General features: G+C 61.9%; 3 protein-coding genes across 3 annotated transcripts; 1 reads left to right on the top strand and 2 right to left on the bottom strand.

The window, feature by feature from the left end:
* Positions 1 to 6: 6 nt before the first annotated feature.
* LOC107215026 (collagen alpha-1(I) chain-like) lies at positions 7 to 2,492 on the top strand. Its single transcript, XM_015650946.2, has 2 exons — positions 7 to 442; positions 1,818 to 2,492. The coding sequence occupies exons 1-2, from the start codon at positions 58 to 60 to the stop codon at positions 2,345 to 2,347; spliced, it is 915 nt and encodes a 304-aa protein (XP_015506432.2). The 5' UTR covers positions 7 to 57; the 3' UTR covers positions 2,348 to 2,492.
* Positions 2,493 to 3,037: 545 nt separating this feature from the next.
* SHISA4 (shisa family member 4) lies at positions 3,038 to 7,249 on the bottom strand. The gene is made up of 5 exons (XM_015650945.3): positions 6,978 to 7,249; positions 5,817 to 5,988; positions 4,739 to 4,872; positions 3,525 to 3,701; positions 3,038 to 3,438 (listed from the first exon to the last, which is right to left on the bottom strand). The coding sequence occupies exons 1-5, from the start codon at positions 7,048 to 7,050 to the stop codon at positions 3,392 to 3,394; spliced, it is 603 nt and encodes a 200-aa protein (XP_015506431.1). The 5' UTR covers positions 7,051 to 7,249; the 3' UTR covers positions 3,038 to 3,391.
* A 779-nt stretch (positions 7,250 to 8,028) lies between these two features.
* Positions 8,029 to 15,210, bottom strand: INAVA (innate immunity activator). Its single transcript, XM_015650394.2, has 8 exons — positions 15,030 to 15,210; positions 14,505 to 14,564; positions 13,731 to 13,855; positions 13,533 to 13,652; positions 12,705 to 12,909; positions 10,840 to 11,242; positions 9,553 to 10,120; positions 8,029 to 8,374 (listed from the first exon to the last, which is right to left on the bottom strand). The coding sequence occupies exons 2-8, from the start codon at positions 14,548 to 14,550 to the stop codon at positions 8,282 to 8,284; spliced, it is 1,560 nt and encodes a 519-aa protein (XP_015505880.1). The 5' UTR covers positions 14,551 to 14,564; positions 15,030 to 15,210; the 3' UTR covers positions 8,029 to 8,281.
* Positions 15,211 to 17,567: the final 2,357 nt, after the last annotated feature.

Here is a 17,567-nt window from a genome sequence, read left to right as displayed (position 1 = left end):
CGGCGGGGGCTGCTGAAGCGGAAGCCGAACTTCACGCTGCAGGAGCTTGAGGTGCTGATGAGCGAAGTGCTCCGGTACGAGCCGCTGCTGTTCGGCGCCGCCGCCGGTACCGTCAACGCGTACGAGAAGCAGAAGATCTGGTGGCGGATCACGCACAAAGTGAACGCCGCCGGCCGCCACCAGCGCGACATCGGCGAGGTGAAGAACCGCTGGCGGGGGCTCCGCCGCCGCGCCGGGGACAAGATCAGCCGGCACCGGCTGGAGCGGCAGGGCCCGGCCGGCAGGGCCGCCGCCAGGAACGGGAGCACCGGGAATAACGGGAGCAGCGGGAACGGCGCGGCCGAGCCCGACCCAGGGCCCGCCCCCGTCCCCGCCTGGGGTCCCCGCGGCGCCGCCGGAGCCGATCCTGCAATGCGCAGCGTCCAGGGCTCGGCACAGCACGGTGAGCCTGGGGGAGAACCGGGACACGGGCATGGGAGCGGGACCGGGACTAGGACACGGGAGAACGGGGCAGGGTCACGGGAGTGCTGGGGGACCGGCGCACAGACACGGGCGCTGGGACTGGGACAGGTGTATGGTGGGACAGGGACGTGAAGAAGCAGGATACGGACATGGGAGACAGGGGCAGGGACTTGCTGGAGGACCGGGATGGGACTTGGGGGACCAAAAAGGGGCCACGGATGAGGTGGAATGGGACATGGAGAAATGGGTATAGGAAGTGGAGATAAGCGACAGGTACATGGGGACACTGGGACCAGGACAGATACATGGAGGAAAAGGGTGAAGAGAGACAAGCGCCAGGACCAGGATGTGCAGGACCAGGACATGGACATGGGAAACCAAAACACAGACACAGGGCCACCGGGATTGGGAGAGGGTGGGAGGAATGGGGACACAGGAGACCAGGACCAGGATGTGAGGGGATCAGGATACAGGAGACCAGAATAGTGATGTGAGGATACTGTGACCAGGATGTAGGGGTCCAGGACACAGACATGGGGCACTGGGAGTGGGATGCAAGAGAACTGAGACTGAAACAGATCGCTGGGACCAGGACAGGTGCATGCGGGGACTGGGGCAGGAACAGTGGGACAGGGACACAGAGGGAACATAAAGTCAGGGCAAAGGGATAGGAACATGTAGTATTGGGACAGGGACACAGGTGACAGGGATGTGGGAGCATCAGGACAGGGACACAGGAGACGGGGATAATAACAGGGGCACCTGGACCAGGCCATAAGGGTACCAGGATCAGGACAAGGATATGGGTGACTGGAATTAAGACAGGGACCAAAGGACAAAGGACAAAAGGGGGATACTGGGACCTGGATAGGGATAAGAAGGGGCTGGGAACAGGGCAAAGACATGGTGGGATTGCGACTGTGACATGGGGCAGGACCAGGACACAGATAAGGAACATGCCAGTACTGGGACCAGAACAGGGCCGTGGGGGTTCGTGCAGTGAGAAGTGGGACATAAACAGGGACATAGAGACACTGCATTCAGGACAGAGATATGTGTGGATTAGGACAAGGGCATGGGGGTACCAGGACCATGCAGGCACATGGAGCCACCACATTAAGGAAAGGGGTATGGGAGTACTGGGAACAGGGGAGGGACAAGGGACACGGGATGGGGTCAAACCATCATGAGGGACACGGGACTGTGGAGATATGTATAGCTGGAACCAGGACTGGGTGCAGGAGAGGGGATGTGGGAGCACAGGGATGGAGACGAGAGTCTGTCACTTGGTCCTTGGGGCACTGGGGACACGGGAGATTCCTGCAGATGCCCTGTGCTCCCCGTGCCTCCCACAGGTGCCAAGGAGGAGCCGGTGAAGGAGGAGCCTGTAGAGGTGAAGACTGAGCCCTTCCACAGCCCCGCTGCTGACGGCATTCCCGGCCGCGGCTCAGACTGCCGGCTGCCCCGCACCGGCATCTGCCCGCCCAGCGAGCTGTGCGAGGGCTGGAGCCGGAACCCCCCTCGCCCCGCGCCCTCCGAACTCTCCCTCGGCGATCTGAGCGGGCAGCAGGAACCGCTGGGCTCCGACTTCCCGAGTCTGCTGTTGGAGCAGGAGGCCGAACAGCTCAGTCACTGCGCGGGGGAGGCGGGGCCCCCCGGGCCGGCGGGGCTGGACGGGACCCCCGAGTGCCCCCAGCCCAGCCTCGTGCAGTCTCATGAGCGGCTGGTGCAGGAGATGCAGGCGTTCCGCCGGGAGTACGCCGAGAGCTGTCGGGAGACCACGGCAGTGCTGCGCACCATCGCCCAGGCACTGGGTATGCTCAGTCGCAGCCTGGCCGAGATCCGTGACCTCTACCTCCGGGAGCGGGGGGTCCCCAAATCCTGAGCCCCCCACGCAGCTGGCTGTGTACGCACCCCCCCTACCCCTCCCCCCAGAACCCACCTCGCTGCTTTTATTATTATTTTTATTTCTTTTCCTGTCCACCCCACTTCAATAAAACTCAGAGCTGTACCCCCACGGCTCCCCCCACCCCGGGCGTCTCAGAGGGTTTTGGGGGCGATGGGATGCAGGGGCCTGGGAGATGGGACAGGGGTTTGTCCTTCCAGGCAGCTCTGCCTGGCTTTTCTCCTGGACAGATCGACTCTGGTCCCAGATTTAGACAATGATCCTGGGGGGGGGGATGAATCCCACCAGGAACAACCATCGGAGTGACACACCACCCACCCACCCTTCCCTTATTCCTGTCCAGGGGAGGGGACGTGGACAGAGGAATTGTTCAAGTGCTCACAGTCCCAATCCTGGTGCTGAATTTGCTGTTTTCTCACCCGAAAGATTGCAGGGGTGATTTGACGCCCCCGTTTTGAGTGAAGGGGGCTGGGTGGGCAGCAGCACTCCAGGCTGGCTCATCCAAATGGCTGATACGGTGGGAATTACCCGTCCCGACACAATTTAGGGATGGAGAAGCCTCGGGAGCAGAAGGGAGAGGGCAGGATTCATGTTCCCCCGTGTTACAGTTCGCGGGAAGGGGGTTGGGGCCGTTCTTTCCCTGTTGGAGTCACCGAGACGACACCAGGCTGTGGGCAGAAGACGTGGTTTAATGCCAGTCCCGGGGGAAGAAGAGCAGGGCGTGAATCCGGGGGTGGGCGTGCAGGGAGACAGCCGTGCACGGCCCTCGGGGGACCCCCCCGGACCCCCCCGGCGGGTGCTCGGGGCCGCTGGCACCCAGAGCCGGGGGAGAAGGCACCCACAAAGGACCCAGTGTGCGGCACAAGGGCCGCCCTGTTCTGTTGGCACCGGATCACCCCAGGATGGCCGGGAAGAGCCCGATCCAGCGCCAGCTGGGGCAGTCCCCCAGCGCCAGCGGGGGTCCCAGGGGTCCCCAGCCTGGCCCCGCTGGCCGGCGGCGGGTGCGGGGGTCCCCGCGGGGGTTTATGCTCCGGGGTAGCTGGGCTGTGCCGGAACGTAGGGTGGTGGTGCTGCGGGGGGAGCAGAGGGGGTGTTACCAGGCCACCGGGCCCCCTGGGGAATAGGAAGGGTCCCCGTTCCCCCCCAAGGTGCTCACCTGTGGGGTTGTAGACAGGGGGGCCGGAGGGGTACATGGGGTACGGGGCGGCAGAGCCGGGTGTAGGGTACATGGGGGTGAAACCAGGCTGGGGAGGCATAGGGCTGGCTTTGGGGTCCATGGGGAAGGGAGCTGGGGGAGCTGCGGGGGGGTAGCTGGACAGGGGGATTTCCGGGCCTGCAGAAGAGATTGGGGAGGTCTGCAGCACCCCGGCACAGGGACAGGAATGGTGCCCAAGGGTGGCAGCGGCCCTCGGGGTGGTGGGTGCCGGGGTGTTATCCACAGCCCCCACCCTAGTGCCCAATTTTCCCCCAGCACCCCTTCAGGTCCCACCACCCCACCCCCGCCAACCCCTCCACCCTGTACCCCAGGACCTCTCCTGCTCCCCCCATCCCTGTACCCTACCCTGCCTCCTACACCTCCATCCCTGCAGTCCACACCCTCACCCTCCCGATGCCCCCCTGCATTCCAGCAGCCCCCCTTTCTCCTTCCCTCCCCTACCATCCCCCACACCCTACACCTATAGGACTCCTCTGCTCCCTCTCATCCCATCAGCTTCCTCCTTGCACCCCAAAACCCCTGCACATCTCCAGCCCCCCCCAGACCCCTTCACCCTGTACCTACAGGATGCTGTAAACCCCCATCCCTGAAACTTCCCCCTTTCCACCCCGAGTCCTCTCTGCTTTCCTTGAGGCCCCCTCAAAATCCCATCATCTTGTACCTCAAGAACCCTCCTGCAGCCACTCCTCTCCACCCTGCATTCCTCCAGGCCTCCCTGCCTCGCCTCTTCCCAAACCCCTCCACTCTGTCCCTACAGGACCCTCCTGCACCCCCCATCCCTATAGCCCACCCACACACCCCAACTCCCACAGGCCTCTGTCCAGGCTCTCCCAATCCCCCACCCTGTACCTACAGCTCCATCATGCACTGAACCTCCTCCTGCACCCCCCATCCGTGTGTCCCCCATTCCTGCACCCTCCCATTCCCCCAGCTCCTCTTAACCCTGCACCTCCTTACCTGCAGGATCCTCTTGATCCCCTCCTCCTGCACACCCCCATCCCTGCATCCCCCATCCCTACAGCCCCCCACCAGACCCCCATCCCCCCTGAATTCCTCAAGGCCCCTCTACCCTGCTCCAACCCTTTTTCCTACAGGACCCTCCTGAACCCCCCTCCTCCTCCTGCACCCTCATCCCTGCCCCCCCAGCCCCACACCTTGTAGGGGGGTGCGGGAGTGCTGCCGGCGCTGGTACAAGTAGCAGCAGGAGCACATGAAGCAGCAGACGATGGTGGTGACGATGGCGATGAAAAGCACCACGGCTGAGGCGATGCCCGCGATGGTCTTGGGGCTGTGGGGAGCAGGGCTTGGGGGGCATCCGTGGCACATACCCCCAGCCAGCAGCCACTGATACTGCCCAATACCCAGTGCCACTTCCCAGTACCCAGTGCCACTGCCCAGTGCCCAGAACCAATGCCCAGTGACGCTGTCCAGCACTGCTGTCAGCACCCAGTACCGGTGACCACTGCCCAATATATATAATAGCAGTAACCAGTGCCCAGCACTGCCCAGTGCAAGTTTTCAGTGCCAGTGTCCAGCACCCAGTACCAGTGACCAATCCACAGCATCCATCCCCACTGTGCAGTGCTCAGTATCAGTGCACAGCATCCAGTGTCCAGTCCCAGTATCCAGCACCCAGAACCCAATACCAGCACCCAGTACCAATACCAAGAGCCCAGCACCCAGTACAAAGTGCACAGCACCCAACAGCAATGCCCAGCACCCACTCCAAAGCTCCAATGCCCAGTACCAGTGCCCAGAGCCTAACAGCCCAGTACCAGTATCCAACACCCAGCACCACTGCCCGGTGCCCAGTACCCAGCACTCAATGCCCAGCACCCATTTTTAGTGTCCAGCACCCAGAGTCAACAGCTTGGCAACCCTGTAGCACTGCCCAGGACCACTTCCCAGTGCTCAGAACCAGTGCACAGCACCTGCATTCAGCATCCAGTAACAGTGCCTGGTGCCCAACACCCAGTTCCCCTGCCAAGTACCAGTGCAGAGCACCCAGCATCCAGCACCCAGTGCCACTGCTCAGTACCAATGTCCCACCCCCAGTACCACAGCCCAGCACCCAATACCAGTGCCCAGCATCACTGCCCAGTGCATAGCACACAATGACCAGCACCCAGTACAGCTGCCCATCACCAGCACCCAGTACTAGTGCCCAGCACCCGGTCCCAGCACCCAGCCTGCCCAGGGGAACCCCAGCCCCAACAGCCCTGGCTGTGGCACCTGAAGGCAAGACAGTGGCGCTGCTGGCGCTCGGTGAGCAGGCGCAGAGGGTCTCGGCAGCAGTACCGCTGGTGGCACGTGCCGCAGCAGAAGGTGAAGAACTCACAGTCGAAGCCGGGGTGCCATGACCCGTTTCTGTCCACGTACCACAGGCAGTCTTCACCCCCGGCCACTGTGGACAGCCACCCATCACCGGGGCCTTGGAGCACCTGGCCATCACCACCCTTGGGGGCATCAGCAGCACCCCATGCCCTTCATCCCCCACATGAGCACAGCCTGTAGCCCAGTGTGTCCTATTCGCTTGTACCCCAGTCCATCCTGTTCCATGGACCCCCAAAGTATGCCCCTATACACCCCCAAATACTCTGCTCCTTCCTGTCCCCCTGTCCCTCATACCCAGCCCCAAATGCCCCATACCCTGTTCCATCCTGCCCCATATACCTTAAATCCCTGCTCAATCCTGCCCCTGTGTACCCCCATATCCTGCTCCATCCCGTCCTACTTCCTTCTAAGCCCTGCCCCTATGGACCCCGACACCACTCTCCATCCCACCCAGCTTTCCGACCCCTCCAGATTCTTCCAGCTCCCCCCGCCTTCCGCGTGTTGCAGTAACACTTCCTGCTCTATTTCTGGCCGAAGCCACCTGTTTTCCCAGAAATAGCCGCGGGCCGAGGCCCGGGGGCGGCCGGAGGCGCCGGGGCAGCGGGCGGGGAGCCGCGGAAATGGGCTTTGCGGCAGTCTCACATGGCATTATTCACACATCCCAAAACGGCACCACAGCAGCTCAGGGACAAGCGGGGAAGCTGAGGAACAGGGTTCGGGCATGGGAAGCCCCCAGATGAGCCGGGGTTGGGCATCCCGGCTCGGTTAGCCATCGGCTCTATGCCTGCTCTTCCCGGGGGTCAGCGGCTACCGGGGACATCCCGAAAGCGGAAAATGGGAGGCGGGTTTGGGAGACGTGGACACAGTGCCCAGGGGGACGCTTTGTTGCAAGCAACCCCCCCCGGTCAAAGGGACCGTGTGTGGCACGACTCACAGTCACGGCTCGTGGCACCACGTCCCACCCGGTGGAATCCCCGTGTCAACGGATGGTGGCACCGTGTCCAGTCGCAGGGTGGCACCGGACCCCCCGGCCCTCCCCGGTCCCCGTATGTCTCTTACCCATCGAGGCGGCCACGGCCACTAGCAGGGTCCCAGCCAGGGGCCAGCCGCTCCCAGGGCCGCCGGGCCCCATCCCTGGGCCGGGCCCGGTGTCCCCGCTCAGCGCTGCCCGGGACAGGGGCGGCGGCTGCGCGGCGGCACCGGGACCGGGGCCGCTCCCGTGGCCGCTCCCGTGGCCGTCCGGTCCTGGTGCCGCGGGGCTGCTCCCTCTGCCGGTGTCTCCCGGTGCCGGTGCGGAGCCGGCGCAGGCCCGCAGTGACGCCGCAGCCCGGCGGAGCTCGGTTCCTGCCCGGTGTGCCCCCCTCTCCCGCCCCCACCCCGACGCCGCCTCCCGCCGCAGCCACCGGCCCCCGCCCGCCCCCACCGGGAGGAGCGGCGCCGCCGGCCCCGGGCACTGGCAGGGCCGGGAGAGGATGCGGGGGCCGGAGTAGCTTCTCTGGCACTGCATGCCACCACTGTACCCACCCGGCAACCCGTATTTCCCCTCTTCCTGCACCCCATCCTTCCCATTATCCTTGCACCACTCCCCGCACCCCATCCCCCACATCCAACCCCTTCCCTACCCCCTGCTCCCCATCATTTCCCCTCCCAGCACCCCTTCTCCCACTTCATCCCACCTCTGCACTCCTCATTTGCCTGCCTTGTACCCCATCCCTTCCCTGCACCCCACCACTTTGGTTCACAGCACCCTTTCTCCAGCCCCATCCCTTCCCTGAACATCTTATTTCCCTCCCCCTGCACCCCATCCTTTCACCCATCCCTGCACCCCTGCCCTGCACCCTTCATTCCCACCCTCCTGCACCCCTCACCTCCATTCCATCTTTCCCTTCTACTCCTTGCCCCTTTCCCAGCTTGGGTCACTGGGTACCAGGGGTGCACAGCTGGATCTGGGACACCCTCTTGGCACTGTGATCACCCCATTACTGCCCTGAGCACAGCTAGACCCCAAATCCTCCAAGTCACATCCTGGCAATGCCAACTGGACCCAGGGATATGAGAGCTCAGAGAGGACATGCAAGTGACACATCCCGAGAGTGACATATCCCAAAAAACACCTTTATTAAAGACCAGAGCCTTAAATTCAGGGTCGTGGTGACATCAAGGTCACCATAAGCACTCGGGGTCACAGTGTCCCTATCAGCATTGCAGTGCCACTGAGGGAACACGAAGTGGGGGCCAGCCCCTGCCATCCCACCGTGGCTCCCTCCTGTGCCCCCACGCCGGGCTGGGGAAGCATGAGACGTCCCTGCCGTCCCTGGGCCAGCCAGGATGTGCCCCCCCGCGCCGGGGTGGGGGTGTGGCACTCACACTTGTGTGACAATCTCGCCGTTCTCAGGCATATAGACCTGCACAGGCAGGCTGGGTACTGAGCGTCGCAGCACCTGCACCGGGGGACCCTGGTGGGACAAAGACCCTGTGGGTGTTGGCACCCTACCTTGTTTGGGAGCAGCGCTGGGGGCACATCCCAGCACCGGGGTTGGGCTGGGGGAGTTGTGCAGGCATGGCCAGATCCCCACTCGCCCCGCGTGTCCCAGCTGTGCTATGGATCCATTTGTCCCAGTGAGACTCCCAGGTGGAGAGGGAGAGCTGGCCACTGAAATGTCTGCAGGGATCCTTCCCCACTCAAGGGCACCCCAGTGCTGCAGCAGGGACTCACATTAGTCCTGCTTGTGGGAACCTGGGTGTGGCAGGAGGGACCCACATGGATCCTGCCCAAGGGACCCCCTTGAAATCCTGGTCCTTCCCATGGGACTCTTGTGGGACCCGTCTTGCCCCAGTAACCCCCTTAAGGTTCTGGTCTTTCCTGTGGGACCCCAGTTCTGCCACAGGAACCCCTGCAGGATCCTGTTCTTGCCCTCAGGATGTTCAAGATAAAGTAGGGACCTACATGGAACCCCAGTCCTGCTCCGGAGACCCCCTTAAGGTCCTGGCCTTATCCCAGAGACTGACATGGGACCCCAGTCCCTGGGACCCATGTAGGACTGCAAACCTGTCCATGGGACCCTCAGCAGGTCCTCATCCTGGCCCAAAGGACCTTAAAGACCTCACTTCTGTTCCCAAGAACAGAAGACCCTGGTCCTGGCTGTTGGACCTCCTCAGGAACCCAGTCCTGCCCCAGGAACCCCTCTGGGACCTGAATTCGTCCCGTGATTCCCTCAGGATCCTGATCTTCCCACGGGGAACCCACTCAGGACCCTGATCCTGCCCCAGGGACTATCAGGGACTCTCCAGACTCAACCTATGGGACCTTGGACCTGCTCAGAGGACCCTCAGAGGGTCCTGATCCTTCCCCAAAGAATCTTAAAGGACCTTGATCCTCTCCTCAGAACCCTCCTGAGACCACGGTCCTGCCCCAGGGTCCCTTCTGGGATCCCAGTCCTGTCCCAATAACTCTTATAGGACCCCATGGACCCCCTCAGGACTTCACTCCTGCTCTAGAAATCCTCATGGGATCCCACCAGAGCCACACGTCCCTAGGCTACCTCAGGGTGACAACTCATGTCACCTGCAGGACAGCGCTCAGGGGGTCCCCCTTCTCCCACATGACCACTCCCAGCCAGACCCTGTGTCCTACCTGAACCAGCGACAGGACTCCATGAGCAATGGGCATGTCCCTGGTGGTCCCACCATGGGCTCTCTGGAAAGTCCCTTGCCGGTCGAGGGAGTGGGGCCGGGAGCCCCTCAGCTGGGCACGTTGGTGCCATGACTTCAGTTCCTCAGTGACAGCAGCCTTGGAGAGCCCCCGGGCTCCCGTGGGCACGTAGTCTTTGAGCGAGGGTGTGCGCACAATGCGGCTACGTGAGGGCACCAGACGCTGGTACCGCAGCGGGGCCAGATCCTGCTCATACAGGAAAGTCAGGGGGCCAGCAGGCGGCAGGAGCTGGAGGGCACCCCGTGGGTAATAACCAGGCTTGGCAAGGGGCAGCGGAACCGCAAAGGACACGTCAGGGCTGCTGCTGCCCGGGGAGGTGGCATGGGAGATGCTGGAGAGGTCAGAGATGCTGTCATCAGAGCCAGAGCGGCACACGGGGCTGGGGGTCAGCACGCAGGAGGTGGGCACAGTGACCGTGTAGTACGTGGGGCGCCGGCGGGATGCAGCACTGCGGCCCCGTGGCTCAGCTGGCTGGCAGCATGGCTCCACCCTGCAGGCAAGACACTGTGGCTGCAGGAGGACCCTCCCCCTCACCCCAAAGCCAGGGCAAGCCCTGGGAAAGGTGCACCCATAGGTGCGGGGCACAACCACCCCGTGGAGAGACATCTAGCCTCCTCCCATGGGATTAGCTCCAGCTTCCCTGTGGGGCAGTCTCCAGCCTCTTCCCATGGGATTAGTTCATCCTCCCCATGGGGCTGACCTCCATCATTTTCATAGGGTTACTTCCATCCCCTCCATGGGATTATCTCCAACCTCCTCCCAATCATTTCTATTCATCCTCCCCACAGGGTTTTCCCTTACATCCCCATAGGATTATCTCTATCCTCCCAGTGACTGAGTTCCATCATCTCCATGGGGTTAGCTCCATCTCCTCCCCATGGGATTATGTCTGTCCTCCCCATAAGATTTTCTCCATCCTCTGCATAGAGTTAGGTCCACACTTTCCTTGGTGTTCTCTCTATTATCTTCTCCATGGGACTATCTCCATCCTCCTCCCCAGGGGTTTAGCTCCATCTTACTGACAGTGGGACTATCTCCATACTTCCTATGGGATTATTTCCAACATCCTCCATATGAGCTGAGCTCCATCATCTTCACAGGGTTATTCCCATCCTCCTTCCCATGGATGGAGCTCCATCATCCACACAGAATTATCTCCATCCTCCCTTGCAGAAGCCCTTGTCTATCCTCCCCGTGCTCAGGACATACCTCAGAGACTGGGTCTGTCCCTGCCGTCCCAATGGCTCTGGGGTGCTGGGAGCACTGGATCCTGCCTGCTGGCACAGCACCAGGGTCCGGATGGGGACAAACTGGTAGGGAGGGCCTCCTGTCCTGGACACTGAGGATCCTGCGGAATCAGGGCTGCTGGGGGCCAAGGAGCTGGCAGGGGCAGCCATCAGGGACCCAAGACGGGATTGGGAGCGCTGGGTTTCCCCATCCTCAGGGCTGATACTGGGATTTTTGGCCCTCTCGTAGGGTCTGTCCAGGCTGGCCTCCTGCCAGGGATTGGGGGGGGGCATCAGAAGCCCCAGCTCCTTCTCCTCCTCCTCTGTGGGGTCCTTGGGAGATGGGGACCTCTGTGGGGCGGCAGGTTCTGATGGCTCTCTGTCCTCTGCAGGAGAGATGGAGGGTTGGGATGGAGGGGACACAAAGAGAGGGTTGGGATTGAGGGAGCAGCTGGATGGTTGGCATGGAGGGGAGATGTGGGGGGCTGGGATGGAGAGGACACAGGAAGGGGAGGAATAGAGGAGCCACAGGAAGGGTTGAGATGGAGGGAACATACCAGGGGTCCCCCCTGGTCCCCACAGGCCCCTCACCCTCCTCCAGCAGGCCGGTGTCAGACACGGTGCTCTCGTCAGAGGCACTGAGCTGTGTGGGGCAGGGCCCTGTGAGAACAGAGCCGCGGCCGCTTCCGGGTGCCAAAGCGCTCCCACGGCCCCGCCACCACCCAGCACGTCCCCGCGGGCCTCTGCTCCCCTCTCCCACGCCACCTGCCCCAACACGCTCTGGGATGGCAGCGGTACCGGCCGGGCCGGCTCTACCGAGCCACGTGCAATTCCCAGCCTGCCCTGGATGGGCAGGTTGGAGGCACCAACAGGGAAGGAGATGCCGCCACCACGGCCCTGGTCCTTGGAGGGGACAGGGATGGAGAGAATGGGGACCCCTTTGGATGGCCACCACAGGGATGGGGACATGGCAGCTGGGCCACATCCTGCCCCTCTTTGGGTGCAGGCACTGAGGATGGGTGATTTGGGATAGTTATGGGGTGCAAGTGGCAAGGGTGAAGCATTGGGGTACATTCAAGGGGGTGCAATCTATAGAGGTGAAGCCCTGGGGTGGATTCAGTGGGGTGCCACTGGGGATGGTTTATCAGGGTGCATGCACTATGGATGGAGTTTTGAGGTGCATTCAGGGGCTACATATGCCAGAAATGGTTTATTGAGGTACATGCACTGGGGATGAAGTTTTGGGGTGTGTTCAAGGGGGGACATACACAAAGAATGGTGTGTTGGGATGCATGCACTGGGAAAAGTTTTGGAGTGCATTCACAAGGGTACCACCACTAGAGATGAAGTACTGGGGTACCTTCAACAGGGTGCATTGACAGTGAGAGTGTATTGAGGTGCATGTATCAGGGATGGCCTTCCAGGGGCATATTCAGCAGGGATAGGGAATTGGGGTGCATTCACCAGGGATGGTATGCTGGGGGGCATTTGGGGGGGGGGGGGGCACACTCATTGGGGGTGTAGAACTGGGTTGTATTCACAGGGGACTGAAAGTTGGGGTGCATTCAGGGGGTGTATTCATCAGGAATGGGAAATTGGGGTGCATCCAGGGAGCTGCATTCACCAGGGATGGGAACTGGGGTGCAAGTATTGTTGATGGCATATTGGGGTGCATCCAGAGGGGTGCATGCACTTGGGATGAAGGACTGGGCTGCATCCTGTGGGGCGCATTCACAGAGAATGGGGAATTGGGGTGCATTCCCCAGGGACACCCAACCAAGCAGCACCCTATTCTGCCTCCCTGTTCTCCAGCATTACCCCACCATCTGCGGGGCTCGGGGGGCTCACCCTTGGCAGCACTGGTGTCCTGCTGCCCTGCCAGGAGCCGCCGCTGGCTCAGGACCTGCTCCAGGTCCCGCAGCTTCTGCTCCTCCCGGAGTGCTGCTGTCTGCCGCCTCTTCCGCACCTGCCGGCCGATGTTCTCCTCACGGCAGAGCCGGCGGGAGGCTTCGGCAATCTGCAGCTGCAGTGCCCGCTCCCGTTCCAGAGGGTCCTGGGGGCATGGGACATGCTCAGAAATACACCTCGACACCCCCAAGCCCCTTATCATGCTTAACACCCCAACACCACCCACAGCACTTGGGATCCCAACCCCTCCCAGCATGTCATCTGGGACTCCAACACCCAGCACCACTCTTGGAACCCAACACCATCCATTATGCTCAGGACCCCACCACTACCCTTAACATTTGGAACCCACCTCCTCCCATAATTCTGGCACCCTGATACACCTGGGACCCCGCCACACCCATCACCTTGGCACCCCAACTCCACACATGATGCTTAGGACCCCATGATAACCCCACTGACACCCCAACACCACCCATCATGCTTGGAACCCTACCTTGTCCCACTTCCTGGGCACCCCAACACCAAACATTGCATTCAGAACTCAAACACCTCCCTTCACTGGGGCATCTCAGTACCCCAGCACCATACACCATGCTTGAAAATTCCCCCCTACACTTGGTACCCAGCCACCACCCATGGGATGGGGATGGCACCATTCCCAGGTGACCCTCAGGAAGCTTCGGGAGGGGAGGGGAAAAGGGGAGGGGAAGGGAAAAGAGGAGGGGAGGGGTCCCCACCACCTTTGTACCCCAGGGACCGCCTCACCACCCCACAAAGAACGACGATCTCATCCAGCTTGAAGGCAGCCCCGACCCTTCGACGGACCTTGGGGGGCTTCTCACCAGCTTTCAGGGGGTACTCACAGGGCAGGGTCCCTGTCAGCTCCTGAGGACAGCACAGGGACACTGAGCAGAGCCATGGCAGCATGTGAGGGCGGGCAGGGGGTCCCTGTGTCCTGCTCACCGCCTCACGCAGGCACAGCTGCCGCAGCTCCTGGATGCAGCCATCGAGCTGGGCCTCCAACACCTGCTGCTGCCGCCGCCCTGCCTGCACCCGCTCCTTCGGGAGGGACATCAGGCTGTCAGGGCCTGGAACAGACACATGGACATCTGGAGGGATGGGCACAGCCAGTGCCATCCCGCGGCCACCCCGCAGCCTCCCTTTCTTTCCTTACTTTCCCTCCACCACAGCGGGTGGAAAATGCAGCCATGACCCTCCCAGCAGCACCCATGGGTGTACTGAGTCCCCTGGAACACCTGTTTCACCCACCCAGCAGCACCCACTGGTGTTCCAACCCCCCCAGGGTATTCAGGAAGCCCTCCCCCAGCAGCACCCATGGGTTCTCCAAGCACACAGGGTATGTATGAAATTCCTCCAGCAGCACCACGGGTACTTCAGCCCCCCCCCGAGATTCAAGTGACGTCCCTCCTGGGGGGGGCACAGGAGGAAGGTTTCAGTCTGACTCAGCCATCCCAAGCCAAACCTGTCTGAGTCAAATCCTGTCCAGAGTACCCCCCCACTGCACTTGGGGTGCCTCCCCAAACGCAGGGGAAGCCTCCATTCCTCCACCCCCTCATTTCCCTAAAGCTTTCTCCAGGCAGCTCGTGTGTCCCCAGCCTGTCCCCATGCACCAAAGTGCTCTGTTCTCTGCCTGGGAAGGAGGGGCACGTCTATCAGACCATCCATGGGCGACAGGAGCACCCCAAAACCTCCCTCACCCCCAAACCCCCTTCTCACCCGAGTGCAGCATGATCCTGCTGTCCATGTCACTTGCCTCCCCCATGCCGCGCCGGGACCCTGCGGGTAACAGCGGGGACACAGCTCGACCCCACGCCCCCAGCCAGGCTGCACCCATGGGCGCCCCCACCCTGCACCCCCAAAACCCCCCGTGTCGCTCCGGGCGTGCCGCGATGGCGGCGGGGGGGACGCGGGGCTATCTTTGCTTTTCCTTCTTGTAGGTCCTACCACAAATAAAGGGTGTGGACAACGCAAAGCGGGGGGAGGGTGACACCCTCGAAGGGGTCAAAGGTGGTCGGGGTGCGGGGGGGGCCCTGGCTCCCGCCCGGCTGGTTTCGCTGGGCACCTCTCCCAGTTTTCCTTTCTTTTCCGTCTGGGCTAGCGGTGGATCCTGGAGTGGGTGCGACCGCCGGCCTAGGAAAAGGGGCTCGCCAGCACCCCAAGATCGCCAAACTCTTGGGGAGGGGGTGAAAGTGGGGCAGAGGGGCCGGGGTGAAAGTGGGGCGGGGGGGAGAGGGTTCACACCGCTTTTCCAGCGCCGTCGCCTGGCCGTGCCTCAGTTTCCCCAACCAGCTCCACGTCGCACTGGGTGTCCAGAGGCAGGGCGGAGGTCCCGGGGGTCCCGGCGGGGTGGGAGAATCCCTTACCTGAGCCCGCCGCCGCCGCCGGCTCTGCTGCGCCGGGGCACGGACGGGTCTGGGCTTGAGCGGAGGGAGGAGCAGGGTGAGCAACACCTGCCCCAGTCCCCGCCCGCCGGACGGCTCTCCAGCGGCTGCACTGCACGGCACTGCATGGGCTGGACCGACACTGTGCGGCACGGCACCGTGTGGTATGGCATAGGATGGCATGGAATAGCACTGCATGGCACTGCACGGCATGGCACTGCATGGCATGGCATGGAATAGCACGGCATGGCACTGCACGGCATGGCACTGCATGGCATGGCACTGCATGGCATGGTACTGCATGGCATGGCATGGCACAGCACGGCATGGCACAGCACGGCACAGCACGGCACGGCACAGCACGGCATGGCACTGCATGGCACTGCATGGCATGGCACGGCATGGCACAGCACGGCATGGCACTGCACGGCACAGCACGGCACGGCACAGCACGGCATGGCACTGCACGGCACAGCACGGCATGGCACAGCACGGCATTGCATGGCGTGGGCGACATGAGGATGCACAGAGTGGTGTGGCTCACTGTGGCATGGCATGATATGGCAGGGTATGGGATGTTTTACCGTGGTATGGTTTGTGTTGACATGGTAGGGCATGGTCTGGTGTGGTTCAGCCTGGTACAGCGTGCTGTGGCACGGCACGGCAGTGTGCAGTGCGGGATGGCACCGTGTGATTTGGCGTGGAATGGCATGTTATGGTATGGATGTGTCGCAGCTTGGCTTGGCACATCACAGCAGCGGGTGGTGCAGTTTGTTGTGTTGGGCACCACAGCCCAACACAGCCCAGCATGGTGCTTGCTGGAGGCTCCATCCCTAGTGCCGTGTAGGTGTGGGCCAAGCACTAGGACCACTGTCCCCATCCTTGCCCTGTCCATGCACAGCAGGACAGTGCCAGGACAGTGCCAGGATGGTGCCAGGATGGTGCCAGGAAAAAGTCAGGATGGTGCCAACATTGTGCCAGGATGGTGCCAATGCTCTCCCAGGCCATGAGACGATGATGCATGGCATGGCACAGCACAGCACAGCCACTGTGGCCCCTCTGAGCTGGACTGGAGGGAGCTGGGCACATCCTGCATTGCTGCACCTGACAGGGTGGGGAAGAGTCTCATCCCCATTGAATGGGGCTAGACAGGATGTGGTGAGAAGGCAGGGAACAAGCCGAGTGCAGGCAGGGGGATGTAGGCAGGGGGTGCAGGGAGCAGGCAGGGAGCAGGCAGGGAGCAGTCTGTGAGAGGGGAGTGCAGGTTCCCCAAAACAATGGCCTGATCCCTGCCTTGGTGCCCAGGGTGGTGCTGTCAGCCTGGGGCTGTTGGTGTGAGACCTATTCAAACCAGTGTCTCTTCCTCCCTCCCAGCAGACTCCAACTGCAGGTGGAAAGGGCAGGGGTGAAACATGTTTACTGTGGAAATGGAAAAAAACACCAGGAGAAGACAGAGGAGAAAGGAGGGAGAGACTGAACGAGTGAGGAAGGCTCTGTGCCAACAAGGGATGTCTGAAGGCCTTGGATGGACACCATCTGCAGCTGGGCTGGTGACACCACTGGCAAAATGAGCCAGGGCCACCGTGACCACCCTCCATTCCCACCATGCACTGTCAGCCCAAGGCAATGCCACCCCATCCCTGTCCCTGTCCCATTTCCATCAAGAAAAACAGATAAAAGACTTTATTTGATTGTTTCCTGGTTCATGGAGCCAGGGCAGGTGCAGGCCAATAGAGAATGTTGCCTCCATCCCCCATATCACCCCTGGCACTGTCCTGGTATTACCAGCTTCTTCCAGCCCTGGCACCCTGGCTGTCAGTGGCACAGGGACACCAAGGCTCCAGTACTCACCCCCAAGCACAAGCTCACTCAGAATGGCAGTGCCAGGTGCTGTTCCCAGTGCCAGGACGTGCTGGGGGTGGGGGTGGCCTACTGTGTGTTGCAGGGCTCAGGGAGCTCTGCTGGGCTGGCTTTGACCCATGTCTGCTGGGCACTTGCCTCTGCCAGCTTCATCTTCTGCAGGCTGTTCCACACCTACAGGAACTTGGGACAAGGGTCTGGCTCTGGCCCAGCCACCTCCTGCTCATGCTGCAGGAGGGGCAGCCATGGGCCTGGTTCAGATTCCCCCAGCCCTCCCCATGACCTGGCTGTCTCCTGACACCGGTATTTCCTCAACTGTCACCATGACCTGGTCACTGCTGACCATCCTTTGACTCTTGTCCACCCCATCCAGCTTTCTTTGGACACTCCTCAAGTTCCTGGATATCACTCAGCCCAACAGTCCAATTAGCACTTCACTGTTCCCAGGGAAGGACAGGGATACGTAGCTGGATGGACATGTGGAGATTGGATGGATGGATGAATGGATGATGGATGGATGATGGATGGATGATGGATG

The sequence above is a fragment of the Parus major genome, chromosome 26, assembly GCF_001522545.3.
Source record: "Parus major isolate Abel chromosome 26, Parus_major1.1, whole genome shotgun sequence".
Classification (NCBI taxonomy): Eukaryota; Metazoa; Chordata; class Aves; order Passeriformes; family Paridae; genus Parus; species Parus major.
This window is presented reverse-complemented; position numbering and strand designations above follow the sequence as displayed.

Coding starts and splice junctions, on each gene's coding strand:
- SHISA4 (XM_015650945.3), bottom strand. CDS start 7,050: ATGGGGCCCGGCGGCCCTGGGAGCGGCTGGCCCCTGGCTGGGACCCTG. Junction 5,989..6,977: donor GGCCGTGGCCGCCTCGATGG/GTAAGAGACATA, acceptor GGCTGTCCACAG/TGGCCGGGGGTGAAGACTGC. Junction 4,873..5,816: donor CGCCACTGTCTTGCCTTCAG/GTGCCACAGCCA, acceptor TGCTCCCCACAG/CCCCAAGACCATCGCGGGCA.
- LOC107215026 (XM_015650946.2), top strand. CDS start 58: ATGAGCGAAGTGCTCCGGTACGAGCCGCTGCTGTTCGGCGCCGCCGCC. Junction 443..1,817: donor CCAGGGCTCGGCACAGCACG/GTGAGCCTGGGG, acceptor TGCCTCCCACAG/GTGCCAAGGAGGAGCCGGTG.
- INAVA (XM_015650394.2), bottom strand. CDS start 14,550: ATGGGGGAGGCAAGTGACATGGACAGCAGGATCATGCTGCACTCGG. Junction 13,856..14,504: donor CAGGATCATGCTGCACTCGG/GTGAGAAGGGGG, acceptor TGTCTGTTCCAG/GCCCTGACAGCCTGATGTCC. Junction 8,375..9,552: donor GAGTCCTGTCGCTGGTTCAG/GTAGGACACAGG, acceptor TTGTCCCACCAG/GGTCCCCCGGTGCAGGTGCT.